Source organism: Heliangelus exortis, chromosome 8, assembly GCF_036169615.1.
Source record: "Heliangelus exortis chromosome 8, bHelExo1.hap1, whole genome shotgun sequence".
NCBI lineage: Eukaryota > Metazoa > Chordata > Aves > Apodiformes > Trochilidae > Heliangelus > Heliangelus exortis.
The window spans coordinates 21,125,779-21,143,765 of NC_092429.1; the positions used below are offsets into that span (position 1 = coordinate 21,125,779).

The 17,987-nt window shown below is 35.8% G+C and overlaps 1 protein-coding gene across 3 annotated transcripts in view; it reads right to left on the reverse strand.

Annotated features, from left to right (window-relative positions):
- VAV3 (vav guanine nucleotide exchange factor 3) overlaps positions 1 to 17,987 on the reverse strand; it is a 158,572-nt gene that overhangs the window by 4,586 nt on the left and 135,999 nt on the right. For 2 of the 3 annotated variants that reach the window (XM_071750978.1, XM_071750977.1), the window contains 5 exons: positions 17,061 to 17,126; positions 14,641 to 14,675; positions 14,231 to 14,347; positions 12,256 to 12,343; positions 8,335 to 8,464 (listed from right to left, as the gene is read on the reverse strand). In XM_071750978.1, the coding sequence (XP_071607079.1) occupies positions 8,335 to 8,464; positions 12,256 to 12,343; positions 14,231 to 14,347; positions 14,641 to 14,675; positions 17,061 to 17,126 (436 nt within the window). Of the gene's footprint in view, positions 1 to 4,981; positions 5,066 to 8,334; positions 8,465 to 12,255; positions 12,344 to 14,230; positions 14,348 to 14,640; positions 14,676 to 17,060; positions 17,127 to 17,987 lie in introns of all 3 variants that reach the window. The other variant, XM_071750979.1, reaches the window with a different exon arrangement.

A 17,987-nucleotide genomic window follows, 5' to 3' on the forward strand; every position in this document is an offset into this window, starting at 1 on the left:
AACCATCAATAAAATATTCTCCACCCTGAAATTGTTAAAAACATTTGCAGTTATTGTATTTTTGTGCTTCATAGTGTAACTTGGTGCCAGTTACATGCATCACCATATTTTACAGGTCACTAGTTTCTTTCCAAGAGGATTATTAGCATTTACAGTTGATTTAATTTTAAACCTCTAGTGAAGCAAAACAAACAGAATAAGGTGCCATTCCTTCAAAAACAACTCCCAAGTTAAATATTAATGCACTTAAAATTGGAAGCTAGCATCAGCATGAGTAAACTAGGAAAGAGTTTCCACAGGAAATTTGTATGGATCATTTGCTACAATCTGCATGAAGACTGGATGATGTAAATGTACTCTTTTCAGAAGTTTATTCTGTAAAATCACCAATTACTTTGTTGCGCAAAACTTTTTATGATGAAAAAATTCCTTACAAAATTTGTCCGAAGTGTCACTGAAATTAATACTCTAAAAATTTTAAGTTACATCAGCATGTAAGCATATTGCTAAAGCCAAGATCTTGTAAGCAATAAAAAGTTATGAAGTGCTTTTACAATGCAAATGTGGAAAAAAAGAAAAAAATTATTTCAAAAACCAACCTCACCTCCCCCAAATAATTTTATATGAAATTGTGTTTTTAATCCCAACATAGAATGTCCAAACTTGCAAAAGAAATCCTCATCACTTCCAATGTGAACAAAGTGCATAGCACCTAAAAGATCAAGGCCTTTGGATTTGACCAGTTTAGAAAAAACTTTTACTATTCCACTGCATTTTGTAATTGGATTATTTAACCAAAGCATTCTTTTTATTTTTATCATTAATGTAATTTTTTTGTTGTTTTTCTTTGTAAGCCACTGTAGATAGGAATAGGAATTTACAATCACAATCAAACTTCCTACTAAAAGTATTTCAATAGAACTCATCATGCATTCATGATGGATGACTTGATATAATGTACGTATAATTTTTCTCAGAACACTTTCTGATTTCTCAGAAATTCCCAATTGTCTTTAGAAAATACAATTAAGATTCTAATTTTAACAATGCCTTCAACAATGTGATTCTAAAAGCTCATACCTAGTTGCCTTCAATTTAAAACCAGGAATACAAAACATGTCAAATGAGCTAGAAGATCTTGAGAGTTTCAGCTCTGCTTGTGTTTAAGATTTTTTTTCTCACCCACTGAAGACACTTCATAGAAACACAGGTCTTTGCATACTATGTAAAAATTATTATGAAATAAAATATGAAGTATGTGAAAATTATCTATTCAAATATTTTTAGATTGCAGAACCAATATAAACAATTTATCTAAAAATCACAGAATCATAAGCCACAATGGACCTTTAGAGATCACCTATAGTCTAAACCCCCTGCTAGATTGTCTAGAACACATTACACAAGATTGCATCCAGGCAAGTTTTGAATGTCTCCAGAGGAGACCATAACCTCTCTGGGCAGCCTATTTCAGTGCTTTGTCACCCCCAGAGAGAAGGTTTTCCTCATGCTTAGACTGAACTTTGTGTTCCAGGTTGTGCCCATTGCCCCTTGTTCTGTTGCTGGGCACTGCTGAAAAGAGTCTGGCTCCATCCTCTTTACATTTGCCTGTTAGATATTTATAGACATTGATAAGGTTTCCTCCAGTCTTCTGTCCAGGCTATAAACAGTCTCAGCACTTTGAGCCTTTCCTAGTAAAAGAGATGCTCCTGTTCCCCCAGTCATCTTTGCTGCCCTCTGAACTAGGGAGCACAAAATGGGACACATTATTCCAGATGTGGCCTCACTAGGGCAGAACAAAGATGACCTCCCTTGACTTACTGGCCACACTCTTTCTAATGCAACCCATGACACCATTGGCCTTCTTGGACACAAGGACAGAATTCTGGATCATTGTTAATTTATTGTCTACCAGGACTCCAAGATTCTTCTCCTCAGGGCTGTCAGTCCCTAACCTATACTGAAGCACGGGGATGTTCTGCCCCAGGTCCAGGACCTTACATTTGCCCTCATTAGGTTCCTCCCTGACCAACTCTCCAGCCTGTCCAGGTCACAAAATAACAGGTACTATGTTTTAATTATTATTAGGTATATCACAAAAACAGAATACCTAAAAAATTTATGCCCTCTTTTATACTAAATCATTAAAGTTTAGTCCAATATCTCAGACTCCTTATGTAGAGCACCTTTATCATACACTTGATACAGGATGCCATATAAAAGAGAACCAGTGTTTCAACTTATTGCCTATATTTACAATATGAAGATGTTATAGAAACCTAGGCAATATAAAATAATAATTAATTACTAAAAGTATAATGAAGTTCAAACATACTTTTTTCCCCTCTAAGTAAGGCAGATGTAGACACCGCTTTTTTAGATCCTGACATGAATATTATGTCCTATACCTTATCAGGATTTCAGTAATTTTGGAGGGAAAGAGCACATCATGGACAGCAATGGTTTTGGAGAAAGAAAAATCAAAAATAGCAGTTCTTGACTTTAAGGTCAGTAACCGCTCATAGGTGTGCAGCAGTTATCACAGGAAGATCTGGGGAACCATTAAAGGATGGAAGGAGTGATTCTGGGGAACTGGGTATAATTTCAGAGTCTAGAAATGAGATAAAGAATCAAGGAGGAATGAGGCAAAGAAAATTCCCCTGACTGGAATCTATCTCATAATTACACAAGGCAAAGATGAACAAATTTGGAAAGATCATGAAAGAAAAAAAACTAAGGAGGGAAGAAATGCATGGAAGAATAACCAAGAGGGAAAATGCTGATCAAAACAGTTGTTTCTGCCTCCTTGTGGTATGGTGTCCTCCTAATTCTGCAGCTATATCTCCTAAGGTTTGCTCTTGTATATTAATTTCCATGCTCCTTGAAGAAATGTACATTTTACTTGCACTGTTTAACCAAACCTCAGTTCTATTATACAAGCATGGGCAGCATCTCCAGTAGTGCTCAGTAGTCAGCTTAAACTTTCTCCTGGGTTTCCAACTTCCTTAACAGCACAACTAAGCCAGATCCGGAGATCCTTTTAAGAGAAACACTCATGCTGTCATGAAGTAAGTATGTGTTCATTTAATGTAAGCAAATACTATGGATATTTTTAAAAAGATGGTTTTATGAAGTAAAATGATGATTTTTGAAGTATTGTAGCCTATCAGAATTTGAAATCTCATTTAAACAGATAAATTAAGAATTACTATTTTCCTTTAATATTCCTTTAATATATAATCATTTTCCTTTAATATTCTGTACTTGTATAAAGAAATACTGTACATAACATATTGTAATGTGTAAGACATTGAATTCTTACTTATAGTTAAGAATTTGCTGATACTGTAGTTTTTCACAGGAAAAAAGGAATATAATTATAATTTGTTGAAACCATATATGGGAACATATGATATGATTAAAGTACCCCAGTGTCTTGATTGCTCTTCTGTCACTGTCAGCCACTCCACAACTTTATTTTGCTGGAACAGACCCCAGTTTCTGTAAAAATGGACTTTATATTCAAGTGTCATGAAGCTGAATGAAGGAGGTCATCTTTTATCCTGACCCAAGAGGATGAAGTTCAAAGGGCCAAAATGTTCTCTGATTCAAGTGAGGTGAGTGCTTCAGACATTTCAGTTGAGTGTCATGATCACAGTGTAAACAGCCACACCAGCATGGGTTTCTATTAATCTGTTCTATAGCTGTGTTCCTTTATATAAGTAGATGTCAACTGCAAGAGTGCCTTAAGCCTTGGATTCTCAATATTGCAACTACTGAAAAGAAGTAAAAAATCTATATGCAGGGAGAGAGAAATGGAAAAATAAGATTCCAAAACAGTGAACAACTGATGGGCAAAACATTCAAGAGCACGTAGAGATTGAAATCCTTGGCATGAATCAAGGAAAGGCTCATCAGAGACACTCTAAGCACAGTTAAGCACATTATCCATTCTACTGCCAACCAGCCACCTACATCCTTTTGCCCTCTAGAAACTACAGAAAGCCTCAAGGATCCATCTGGGAACTAAGCAGTTTGGATGGTCTCTGTGGGGCAGGTGTAAAATGCAATGCTTACTCAGATCTCTACTCAGATCTCACGACTACATCAGGATTGGTGCATGCAAAGCACTTGCCCTTCCCTAGTGCAAGAGCCAGACTCAATCCTCATTTGCACAAACTAAGCCAAGTCCTCCACCCCCCTCTAAAGAGGTCTGCCAGTGAAACATGAGTGAACACTGCAGTGTCTGCAGTAGTAGCACTTTCATACACTCCTCAAAGGCATTTGCCTTCCTACTGGCAAAATTCTCTGTGAATTGTCCAGCAGTGCAGTTCCCCTCTGCAAATTCAGTCTTAGAGAGCAGAGCAAGTCACAGCCACACTGACACACTAATTGAGACTATCTGCTCCTACTACTTCAAGCATTTTTATGCAGTCTCTTAAATTACATTGTTTGCATTAATTAAAGAAAGAGGTGTTTAAAAGAGGACAAAGTAAATAGTATTGAGAAAACAAATGGGTAAAAGTTACAATGTTAATGCAGAATTTAAAGAAAGCATTTTTCTACAAAAAAAAACTATTGTATTCTAAGATGCTGCTGCAGTATGGTTTGCTGCAGGGATGGGACGAACATATTTATCTAAAAAAAAAGTGAAATTTTCAGGTATGTATTATATTTCATTAAAATATATATATAGCTCCTAGATGTCAACTACATAGCAAATTAATGGTCAATTGGTCATTTATTTAATCTGCAGCAATTACTGAGCTTTGCAACACCTATTGAAACTGCTTATTGTAATATAAACTTTTTTATAAGTTTAAGAGTTTGATTTTTATTGCATTCCAAGAAGAACGTGTAGTAACTAAGGTTTTGGAGTCAGAGAAGAGCTGAAGTATTAAATTCGTCCCTTCCCTTGCCTTCTGCACACAGAAACAACAGAAGCAAATTTATAAGAAATATAAAAGCAGTAAAGCAGTACCTGACCAGAAAGGAGTGGAGGAAGGGGGAACAAAGCTGTAGTCTGGAGGAGTTACAAAAGAAAACCCACAGAACAAAGAAGGGGCTTAGAGAAAGAAAGAGACAAAGAGAAAAGCAAAAGAACGTTGAAATATTGGCACAAGATTTAAATAATAGTTTTTTAACTATATAATTCATTGATAATAAGGAAACTAAGATTCCCTACTAAGGATGTCTGGAAGGAAATTGACTGTAATAACCAGAAAATTGGGATCTATGATTTAATTTTTAACAACTGCATTTTTCAAAGACTGAAGTAGAAAAAAGACACCTATTCAGGGTTTAAGAGAAGCAAATTAAAACTGTAGACTCTTGTAAATATTTTTATATTTAAGAAAATTATTTTTCTTTAATTTGTGTGCCCCACTTCTTATCAGCAGAAAAAAGCAGGAACTCATGCATACATGAGTATTCCTCTTGAGCCCAGGAAGACACTAATCACACAGGAATATAGTCTAAGTACCAGTTGAACAGGGGTCTCCTGATAAGCACAGAAAAAAGTATGCATTTTGCTCTGATAATCATTAACGTCAATAGGAATTCCACAGCTAAACTACATTCTCCAAGGCCCAAACAGTATTGCTTGTCTTTGCATTTTTCTCTTCCTTGAAAGAAAACCTTTGAGGAAGCAAAAAAAGTGTAAGCTTGGCCTAGGTAGAAAAAGCACTTCATCCTAGTCCCTATAGAAGCTTCCTCAGGTGAAAGCTTAGTGGTGCACTTTCTCTATTACCAACAAATCTAGGGTCCACATATTTTTAAATATAAAATTAGATTAAATAAACTACAACCACTTCAAATGGAATCACAATTTTTTAACATATTCTTAGGTTTTGTCCCTCTTTTGGGCAATGAAGATATATATAGAATACAAAATATAATGAAGTTTGGATCTTTGCTGCCGGTTATAATTTGTAAAGCAAGGTCCATCCTTAACCAGATGCACAATAATGTGGCACCTAAATTATACCTCAAAACATCTGTAATGACTAACCATGAGTGTTGCTTAAAAATGTATCTGGGTTATAGTAACCACATACATGCTTCTCTGAATTTGATTTTGTGACTACACATGAAACAAGTTGCAGGGATGACTACTAGGACTATTTTATGCAAGGAATTATCAAATATCCATGGTGGAGGTAATGATACAGTTTTGTGCATCTTACCTGGATGAATGTAGATACCTTTGTGAGAGTAAAACTACCAGCATAAATAAACAGGACAGTATTTCTATGTTCATAGGGTATGGGTTATGAAAACAAACAAACAAAAAACAACAGCAGTTTAGGCATCTCAGAGTATTGTGGTTCTTGCTGAGGGCTGTGAAGTAAACTTGATGTTCAACCACTGCCCTATGGTTTATTTCCTTCCTCTACTAAATACAACTGCAGCCTGAAGTTTACCAACTTCTTTGCGAATTCAGCCCAGCAGGGTTCACATAGGCTATATATACAGTTATTTTAATATCACCTTGGTAAAAACTAACAGGATAGCTTTAAAACTGAGCAGTGTGAATCATAAATGACAGCTAAAAATTAAAAACCAAAACTGTCAAATCCACTAAATGTCACCCAGTGTCATCCTAGGCAAGTTAGCAGAACTGTGCAAATCTATCAGATTTTATACAGAGGAGTTTTTAATCAGTTTGGCATAAAACAGAACCTGCCATTTCCCACCACCAAAGCATGTAACATTAAATTTACTACAGCAGAGATACAATTCCACATCCTCTTGACTAAAATAAGAGCATTCCACGTTCATTTTTATTGGTCTTCCAGATCCTGCCTAAAAGATCTTGTTAAAGGAGCTGTTATCTTTAGTATGTGGACTGAAGGTATGCAGGATGGCCATAAAGAGCTTGAAAAGATTGAGCTACAAGATCTTGCACACTTAGTTGGTAGAGAATAAGGATACATTGTAACTGATTTAAGGAAGGAAAGAAAACAAATTAGCTCTGCTCACAGTCAGTAATAAGCAAAACAAATGCAAAGTAAAGTCAGAAGGGCATATCCTGTCAAAGTTTAAAGCCTCATTGCTGTGAGGAGGCAAGTGAAAGCACAAGAGATGAGGAGGAAGAGAAGCAAAGAGAGAAAGAAGAAAGAGGAAGGGGGGGAAGGGGATAAGGAAGAACAGGACAGAAATTCACAGAGAATGGAGATGTACTGAGATACAGAATAGCAGGGAGACAACTGACAGAAGTCCAGGGAAACAGTGACAGAAAACAGAAATGGAAAGAATAAAGAGGAATTATAGATAGAGTAAATGAAATGCACACACACACACACACGGTGGTTTCTTACAATCATCTGTACTAAATTATCCTTGCTTTAATTAGGAGAGGAAGAAAATCAAAGTTATAGAAGTGTTCTGGAACAGACAGAGGCGAGCAAGTAAACCAAAGCTCACAAACACAACCAATGAAAGTGACACAGCCAGCTTTATCATCACAAAGACTAAGCTGGACTCTATGGTCTTTCACAGCAGTCTTCACATTGTTAAAACTTGCATTAATTTTTATTTTCCTCTTATTAACTGTTGCACTACAAAGATACAGCCATTGTCTGCAGAACTGAAAATCTAATATTTGCTCTTTAACAGAAATGTCATATACTTCGCAGACACCAGCCATGTGGTAGCTTTCATCATTAGCTTTGAACTTGTAAGTGTCTGAAAAAAACATGCCAACTTCCACTTAAGTTGTAATAGGTTAAACAAAAGATATCCCATGCACTGTAAATCTTCCCAATTTATTTCTAAATTTCAAAACTTTAACTGCTATTTACATTGTAGAGCAGTTCACTAACTTTCAGAGGCTTAGAGGTCTGTAATAAGTATTAGGCTAAAAGGCAGGCATAAAAATAACTATGATGCAGTAAATCTAATAATTTTTTCAAAAAACATATGTGGTGTTACTCAACACTACTCCATATGGCTATACTACAAGATTGATTTATTTAAATCCCTTTCCATGGATAAGAAATTGTCAAAGATATTAGCAGCACATGTAGCTGCATCTATGCTAATGTCTGGAAAAAATAGGCAGGATGCAGTTTAATCTCTCACCAACATGTTTAATAGATTTTTGAGTATCAGGGAGATTTTAAATTTGGCAGCAAGAAAAAATTGCTAGACATGTTTGTAAACCTCCTGGCAGATCTGAATCTTCTTAGTTTAAAAAAAAAAAAAATCTTAGCTAAAAGCATTACCATATTAATTGGTTACATGTCAAAAATGGAAAATGAAGATGTTTAAAGCACCTTATCCTTTTAATAATTATATGACAGAAAATGACACACAAAAATTTACAGTACTCACAGTTGCCAGCTAATCTGTTACTCCTTTGTCCCACCAAGCTTTCCGTTTCTTTGTATGGAAATTGAAGAGTAGTATCCAAACTTCGAAAGCCTTCTTTGAGAGAGTGGTGCTTATAATACTCAACAAGTTCCTTTGAGAAAAAAATAATACTATGCCATTGAAACTAAAATCACGTAATTTTCAGCATTCTAATACACAGTCAATCATGGTCTTACCAGGCAAATAACATTTTTTTAAAATACAACATCAAATGGTACACTTTTATTTTTAAAAAATCTGGTATCCTAAATACTGACTGCTTTTATACTGCCACTTAAATGGTTTGGGGGGTTTGTTGTTTGTTTGGGTTTTGGTTATCTTAACATCGAATCTTATCGTCAGTCAACACTTACTGTGACAGAGTCAACTGCTCTCCCTTGAGCCAGGCTGAGCACGTATTTGCTTTTCTGAAGTCAGGCAGAAGGCAAGATCAGCTACTTGTAAAGTATATAACAGTATATAACTTGTTTTTTTCAAATTTCTTTTGAAATGATAAGTGATATTTATCCATGCATTCATTTGTAAGTACACAGTTCCAAAATAAAGCAGGAGGCTTGCATACAAGTCAAAAACACTTAATGAGAAGATACACAAACCATGTAACATTTTCAGTGCTCTCTCTGCTATTAAAATTTCTGTGGGGTTTTTTGTGCAGGGGGATTCAAATAGTGCACAGTGACTGAAAAATCTAACATTTCACATTATCCTAAGGGCCAATCCAACTCTCTGAGTGTATGTGTGCACATATGTAAACATACAAAAGTTTATACAATTTTTACATATATGCACAGATTTTATACATAGGCACATCCACAGAGGTATATGAAAATATTAAAAAAAAACAAAAAAAAACAACTGGCTCAAACAGTTTAAGGAACTAAGGAGGTAAACCACTTTAGTTTCTATTCTAAAAAAGTCAACACCCATCAAAATACTGACAGCTTGTACTATTGCTTTGTAATCTTCAACCCCAGCCATTGTCTCTTAGTTAGAATTAGCTCTAATAATGTCAACATTACACAGTTGGTACACAAATCCTAGAATAAGATTAAAAGTAACCAGATAATTCAAAGCAAACATATTTCATTTGATTAATTATACTTCAGTTGTGGGACTTCACTTTTTGGAAAAGAAGAACAAAGCAATGCATTTATTGCAAACCCTTCACTCCTACTAGTGAGTCAGCCATTCAAGCCTACTTATATTTAGATTTCCAAAATCAAAGTTGGACAAGCCAAGCTTAGGTCAAAATGTATTATGTTCAACATTTCTTTCTAATAAAAAAATAAATAAAATTATTACCCTACAAGACCATATATCAGTCCAGTGATATATTAACTCCAGGCAAAGAAAATTGCTCACATTATTTAGTAAATTCTTGATAGTCTGAGGATTATCTTCTGAACTAAACTAGTAGTACTTCACTCCCCACAGTGTAAGCTGCTACATGTCACAGAAACAACCTCTAGGGCAGAGTCCAACACTAAAATCTACACTTGCTTCTAACAGTTCATAATCACAGACCTGCCAGGCACTCCAAGTAAGCAGAAAGACCAAAAGACTAAAAATGGTTTGGGATTTGCTGTCTGGTATCAGGACAGAATGCAAGCTGCTATGTCAGCAATGAAAATCTTTGGGTCACAAAGATGTGGTTGCTTTTAAAAGATTAGCTTTATTGTCATTCTCCTGTGAAAACAGTAAACAAACAACTGGCCTCTAGAACAGTCATTGAACAAATCACAATAGTAAACTTACAAACAGAAAAGTAAGGTAAGTAGCCCCTGCCAGCATGGATGGGGCTGCTCAGGTCTGTCACATTACCATGATTCTCAGCACCAACAGAGCTGACCTTTCACTGCACCCTGGCCTGATTTACACACTCAGCTCTTTTTATTCATTCTTGTGGAAGTTCTTCAAATGTAGTATGAAAACTATGTACATGAGCTGTTCTACTTTTGTTGCCTCTAAAGCAGTACAGAACACTGTGTCTCTGCAGATCACTACTTTAGGTTTCCATGGCTGCTGGCTTTGTCTCTCTTTTGTTCCCAGTTCTACTCAGACTACTTTTGTTCCCCTTTTCTTCCAGGCACCATAACTTTTTCTCTCGCATCTCCCCAGGGGGAGGCTACTCTCAAGGGCAGGCTTCAGAATAACCTGAGACTGAGTTATGAAATGACTTGTTCCTAACTGAATGTTACCAAAGCTAAATTGGGAGCAATGAGGTCTTCACACTAGAAATTTTTGTCCTCTCAGTTCTTTGGTACAACGCATATTTTGATTCTTTTTTATCCAAGTTTATGTCCAGTACCTATACCTCCAATCATTAATCTCTATTTGGAAACTTGTATTAGTGCATTAAACTGCATCATTGCCATAAGAAGATATCTGATAGCCTGCAACTCCAGCTCACATGCTTCCTCCAGATCCTGAGAGAGCTCACATGAACTCATCAGTTCCCAATGAATCATTTGTAGTATTTGCAGATTAAGTTGCCACATCCTTCGTGAATTTGAGAAATATCGTAAGTTCTGTTGCTATCACTTGTAGAATGATCCACAGCCCTAACATTGAACACTTCACTGGTTTTTAAGTGTCAAATGAAGACACCAGAGTGAGGAAACAGCTTGGTGCATTCTTCATCAGAAATTTATCTCCTTCCCATTCCAATGAGCACTTATTTCAAATAGAGTCTGGCAAAGCATAGGTTTCTGCTTGATTTTTCATTACTTGTAGGATGCTCTTGCTTAAATCACTGCTTAAATTAAAATGGAATCTAATGCTCCCTGGTATTAAACTTCTGTCCCTACTCTTGCTGTGCATTGTTTTTATTTATCATTTTACATTACTTAGATATGCATGCAGAAGGCTGCAGCATAAATTTTAATTGAATTGATTGTGCTAAATATAATACAGCGAATCAGCTTCCTTTAACAATGCAACAGAAAACGCTTAAGCAGTAAAATTTTAGCAATGCACTAAGTTAATTGATCCACATTATATTTATGAGTCTTGTCTGAGCAAAATGAGATATCAAGAAATTCTTTCAAATTAAAGTTCAAAAGAGGATTTTTCCCCAGTACAAGGCTCTGACATAATATTGAAAACTCGCTGATTTGGGCAGTTATAACACCAAACTCTTAGCTCTGAGAATGAGCTATGCCTACGTTTGGAAACCAAGTTAAAAAAAGTGCCTATGTTTTGCGTGTTAGTACCACAGTTTGATGTTTAGTGGTTTGCTGGCACATGTTTGAAGTAGTCATACATTTGCTTTAATTTAGACTGCTGTGTATTGACTCCAGATTACTACTATTACAAGAAGGATTTCTGAGCTATTAGTAGTTTAGACAGTCTAATTCTCTACTTGCACCAGGACCAAGACGACCAGACTCTCCTGAGCTTTTCTGTGCTCTCTGACACAGTTACACCTTAGATCCTTCTCCCTCTGACCTTACACATCCATAGGCATCATTATGTTCAGTTGTACACTTGTACACATGATGGGCTGGAACAGAACCTCTACCTAGCTACCTTTAAGGATCATTTCTATGTAAAATAAGATTTCAAAATACATCAAGTTGTCCTTTAAGATTCAGCCTAACTCCAAAGTGGGCTGATGCATGCATTTCAAATTCCTCCTCTCTTAGACATCACTGCAAGAGACACAGTTCAGTCCTAAATTTAAATATGTGATTTTAACTACATAAGAACATCACCTAGAGCATACACATAAATATAAAAAAATTATCCTATTAGCAAGTATGGACAGAATTAAAATCTCTCAGTCTCACAGCCTTTGAGAATTTCACAAGCCAAAGTATCTCTCACTAAAAGCAACAGTTACATTCAGAAATTCACATTGTTAAAAACATAATCAATGCTTACCATTAAATTTTTAAATTTTCTGTTTTCTGCAATGTGAAAGAAGCCATCTCTTGTTAAAATCTTTATGTGTTTCACTTCATTGTTGTACCTGTAAGCAATGAATAACTTATGTATACAAATTTGTTTTTAATCAGATGCAATCAATAATTACCTGAGGCCATGCCCCAATAATACCACACAGATTCTTAAGAAACACAGAAGTACCAAAACAAAGTTGACGTCTAATCAACCAAATGTATTTACTGAAGCACAGCTGAAGTAGTAATGTGTATTCAGAAAAAAAGGCACAATTGTTCATTCTAACCAGGAATTCCCATATGCTTCTTACTTTTCTATTCAACACACATATATATATATATATATATCTTTGTATATCAACATATATATATATATATATATATATATATATATATACATATACATGGCTTGGCTTCGCAAATGCAGGTTTCAGAAGGGCTGTCCCCAGGCTTGCTGCAAGCACTGATGGCTGAAAAGGCCAATGGGGCACAGGCAGTGCAGCTGCAAAAGGCACAGCAGAAAGTGTCCTGTGAGGGGACAGCCAAGGCACAGCTCTTTCTGTGCTGTCTTTTCTCCTCCAGACTGATCCTATGTGTGTTCTCAAAGGCAGCAGCGTTATGGATGGTGTCTCCATGTCTCCTGACTGGAGGCCAGAGGGGACCACTGACGGCAGTCAATATGTCCAAAGCTCAGGGATTGCCTCAGGGAGTCCTTGTATCTCCTCTTTAGGGCTCCACTGTTACAGAAGCCAGTGCCAAGTTCACCACAGAGCACAATCTTAGGCTGAACTGCTGGACTGCCTTAAGCTCTGATTCACCTATGGTAATGTGGGAATGATGGAAGTTTTCCTGTGGTGCTGGCTGGTAGAGGACTTCTGTCTTCTTCAATTTGACTTCCAGCCCAAATACTCTGCAGCCTCTGCAAAGCAGGATGTTATGTGCTGCAGAGCTGCTTCTGTGTGAGCAACAAGGGTGACATTGCCAGCAAAAAGCGACTCCGGGACATGGTGATTTAAGGTCTTGGTGTGGGCCTTCAGTCTCCTTAGGTTGAATAAGGCTCCCATTGGTACCGTATCAGATGTAAATCCCATTTTCTTCATTGAGGTCTGCCGTGGCCCTTTGGACCATCATGTTGAGAAGATTGTGAATAGAATGGGTGTGAGAAGGCAGCCTTGTTTCACATCATTGGTTATTGGGAAGTTTTCAGAGAGTGCATCGCCATATCTGACTTGGCCCTGCTGACCCTCATGTAGCAGGATGACCATTTTGAGGAACTTGGGGGGGCATCCTAATCATTCCAAGATTTGCCACAGGCCCCTTCTACTCACAGTGTCAAAAGCTTTAGTGAGGTCAATGAATGACCTCAACAGAACCTTTGTTCTGTTCCCTACACTTGCAGTTGTCTGAGAGCAAATACCATGTCTGTGGTACTCCTATTGGCTCTGAAACCACATTGGCTTTCAGGTAGAACTTCTGCTATAGCAGGTACTAATCCATTAAAAAATATTCTTGCAAGGATTCAACATATAACACGTTGATAAACAACATGAAAGCATACTGGACCCTTACACAATAATTTGCATACACATGATTTAAGAACCCACATTTGCATCTGAAATGCAAAGGGCTTCAACAAATTCTCACCGAGGCCACTGGAATATTCTTCTTCACTTCAGAGACAGATCACATTAAACTCCACACACTTGCTAACTGTTACCCAATATACTAGGCCATTATTTTTGTAGATCCAGTTGCTACACCAGAATTACAAAAACATTGTTACCATCCTACTATAAATCCCAGATATTTTTGTCAGAGCTTCATTTTTCTATATGGACCCTCTAAAAGGCTGTGTACAATTATATACATTTAAAGAGGTTTTCATTTTTATTTATTTCAAGTATTATCCAAACATAAATAAGAAAAGAACTTTCTGTAAGAGATCTTATTCCACTTACTTAATACTAATTGCATATTCTCCTGACTCTTTGGTCCTGTGCCGTACCAGGTAAGTACTATTTACTCTGTTAATAAGTTCACTCTCTGCTTGCAATCTTTCCATTGCTCCCGCAAACCTGTAACAGCAAACAATAAAGTTGTCCATGATTTTTTCATAGTTACAAAGTTAAGTCTAGCAGCTATGCACAGCTACAGACTTGCAAAGACAAAGTCAATACCATTAAGCACTTTACTACTTCAGAAATGCTTTTAGACAATGTATGATGTTGCTTTCCCAAAGCATTATACAATGCCTTTTCTAGAAGCCTAGAAAGACTAAACCAATATAAATTAAATTGTGACAAACACAGCTGTCTTTCTACGACTGCTTCCTTCAAAGAGATTCTTGTGAGACCAGGCAGGAACTCACCACAGTTGTGAAGAGTAGTCTACTGGTTTAGGAACCTAGGACATGAAAAGATACAAGAGAATGAGGATCAAAATTCTTTTCTTATCAACACAATTTAGACAGCATTGATCTAATTGTCAATATCCAGATGAAACAAGCTAAAGGAAACAGATTATCTGGTTAGTCTGCACATCTATTTTCTTTTAAAGGAAGTTATAATAAAGGACAAATATTTCATATAATTCTGAAACACATTCTGAAAAAAGTACAGAATTATTTAAATTCCTTGCTGCCGTGACTGTTGGGTTTTAGTGAAATGACCAAATGAAACATTTCAAGGCCAACTAGGCATTTACAGTCTTTACATGCTGCAAGATATTTCAAGAGTACACTTAATCTACAGAAAAAATAAACCTTTAATGATTTGTATTATCCACCACAGGACAAGTTAAAAAACATGCATTCTATCAGCAGCAGGACAAAGAATAAAGAACAGTTCAAATAAAATATTCTTAATTTGTCAAGTGTTGGGAAAGATTAAAAAAAATCAAAGACAGCTTAAATCCATCTTCCATAGTAATTAAACTAGTCCCTTGATGATGACTAGTCCTTTCCCTTTATTTTGAATGGACATCAACAGAGTCAAATCAATCGTTAATAAAGGAGCTCTTGGCTCACACTGTGCTATGTACCCAGTACTTCTGTAAAAATACAAAAACTGGAGGAAAACTAAGAACAACTAGATATTACTCATCTGGTGCAGAAAACGTCTCCTGACATATACTACTGATTGAAAAAAAAAAATTGTTTAAAGGTACACCAGTGGAAAGTCTGGAATATAGCTATTCTGGAGTTCAGCAGTTTTTCATTCAATATTAATCCCTGAAGTCTTTCGATGTATGTATTTTATGCTGTTCCTGAGCATTTTGGTACCAGCTGGTTGTAAAGACTGTTAGACTTCATAACTTAATAAGAATTATAGCACATTTAAAACTTGACTGATGCTTCAGTAGCTTTAACTACACCATTTATCATAATAAGACATTTATATTTCATCCTTCCAAGGTTAACAGTGTTGAAGCATCAATTTATCTGTTTTTTCTGATCATGACCAGTTGGTAACATTTCATTAATAGTATTTATTCATTCTGTTAAACTGTATAATTTTTAATACTCCTTTAAAATACTGTATTTTAAATTTAGCAGAAAGCTAAATTATCACTAGGAAAACAGTTGTTACACCACCCTAGTACTGTTTTTCTTAACTTTGCATATCCCACTTCCCCTGCTCTACAGTTCAGTGGTTGTTCATAAAACCCCAAGAACCTAATGCCAATACATAGCAGGTACTGCTATGGGGTCAGGGAACTGACAACACAAAGCCACAACTTTTACAATAAAGCAAGGGGTGGAACAAGCCCAGCTAAATTAATGTAATTTTTATCTTTATTCCAGATCTGGTATCACAACAAACATACCTTGTACCTACACATATTCTGTGCAACCTTTTTCAAATAAAATACTGAAATTAGAGGGTACTAAAGATGCCTCAAGATACACTAATGTATTTACAGTCTAAGATCACATGTATATTTGTTTTAGAAGCTAAGGTACAATATAAGCCTTAAAGCCATATTAAAACACAGCCACCAACAGCTGACTCCACCTACTTATAAACCAGCAGCATATCTTGATTGATTCTATTAGTAAATCAAACTGCTGCAAATCAAGTTCAAAAAAGTTCAAGTTGTCTTAAAGCAAAGGAATATGATTTTATTTGATCACCAGTTTTATGGGTTTACATCAATGAATCAGCATAAGGATACACACTGATGTTCTAGAGAAGCAAGCATGCAGTATCTTAATACATCATCACAACTGTATGCAAAACTCTTAAGAAAAAATATTCTATATTATGTACTCATCGTTACCCTGAGCTCTTCTAGATTGAGAACATAACTGTATAAAACGAAGGCAGGTAATAAACTACAGATAGGAGAAAATTATCGAGCAGTCTGAAGTCAAAGTTTTATTTTAATTTTTCTCTTATATATTTTTAAACTCACTACTTACGGTATAATCCCTCTCTCTAATCCAAAGTGACTGGGGAACAGATTAGAACTACAGCATTCTCACTTTACAGTGCACTTTCAGATAAAAGGTGTTTGTTCTCTACTCTGGAAGCCCTTTGGGCAGTTCAAATTATTAATACTCCCAGAAGTTAAATCTGCTTCTCAAGCAAGTTTTCTTGACAGGTCCTATTTATGTCTGATAACCAAAAGTTTTTAGAGTGCTGTATTTTAAGTAATACTGAACACTCCATAAAAACGCAAAAGAACTACAAGCAACTTTATTTTCGTAATGTATGATTAAAAAAACAATGGTATGTACTAGGCAGTTTTTCTGTTAGGTGCCAAACAAAATTAAAGAAATGTACTTACACATGGGCTGGGTTTTACTGCATCACTTGGAAAGAACCCAAGCTCTCCTGTTGTTAGATTTCTGCCCTAGAAAAAAATCCAGAATTGTCCATTTTTGAGTCATAATGAGGATTAATAGTAAATAATGATACAAGCATAAGGATTTTAGTCAATAAGAGTATGTTTAAAATAAAATGCTGTTCCGCTTAAGTGTCACTCAACTGTTGTGTAATTTTTGTTGTTGCATTTGTGGGGTGTATTTTTAATTTCTATAATTAAGTAATAATTAATAGTAATGCAGTGGCAGTTGTAGAACCTGAGAAGTTACACTAACTCCAATTGGAACTACAGCTAATAATCCATCCGCCAGTTCAGATACAAAGCTCTACAGCTAAGGGTTTCTGTGACAAATCATTGGAAATCAGGTGGGCACAAAAATACTAATAGAATTAAAGATTAACCATCTCTCTATGATACATTCACAACACAGTGTACACTAATAAGAGTAAGAAAGTAATTTACAAGCAATTGTGATCTTGAAAATTCCTTTTTTGTTGTTATTGTTGTTTTAGATGGCATACTTGAGATATAAAAAACTATTAAAGGAGTTAAAAATACTTCAGGAACTGACACGGAACTTTCTTGGAATTCTGTAGCACTAAATATGTAACTGAACCTTAATACCACTACATGAAACAGAATACAATTATTTCAAACAAGGTGGAGCTAAATGTAAAAGGAAAATTAATGAGTGCTTATGAAAAAATGAAAATATTGTTTGGTTGTGATACCCTAAGCACAATAAATGAGTGCATCATTTTCCTAGGGAGACAATTTTATAATTTATCATGCAGTAACTGCCATCTTTACCAAATACACACAAAAGTGAGGAAGCAGTGGAGAGAAAAAAGCAGTTAAGCAGTATTTAAGCTATATTGTGCTGAATAT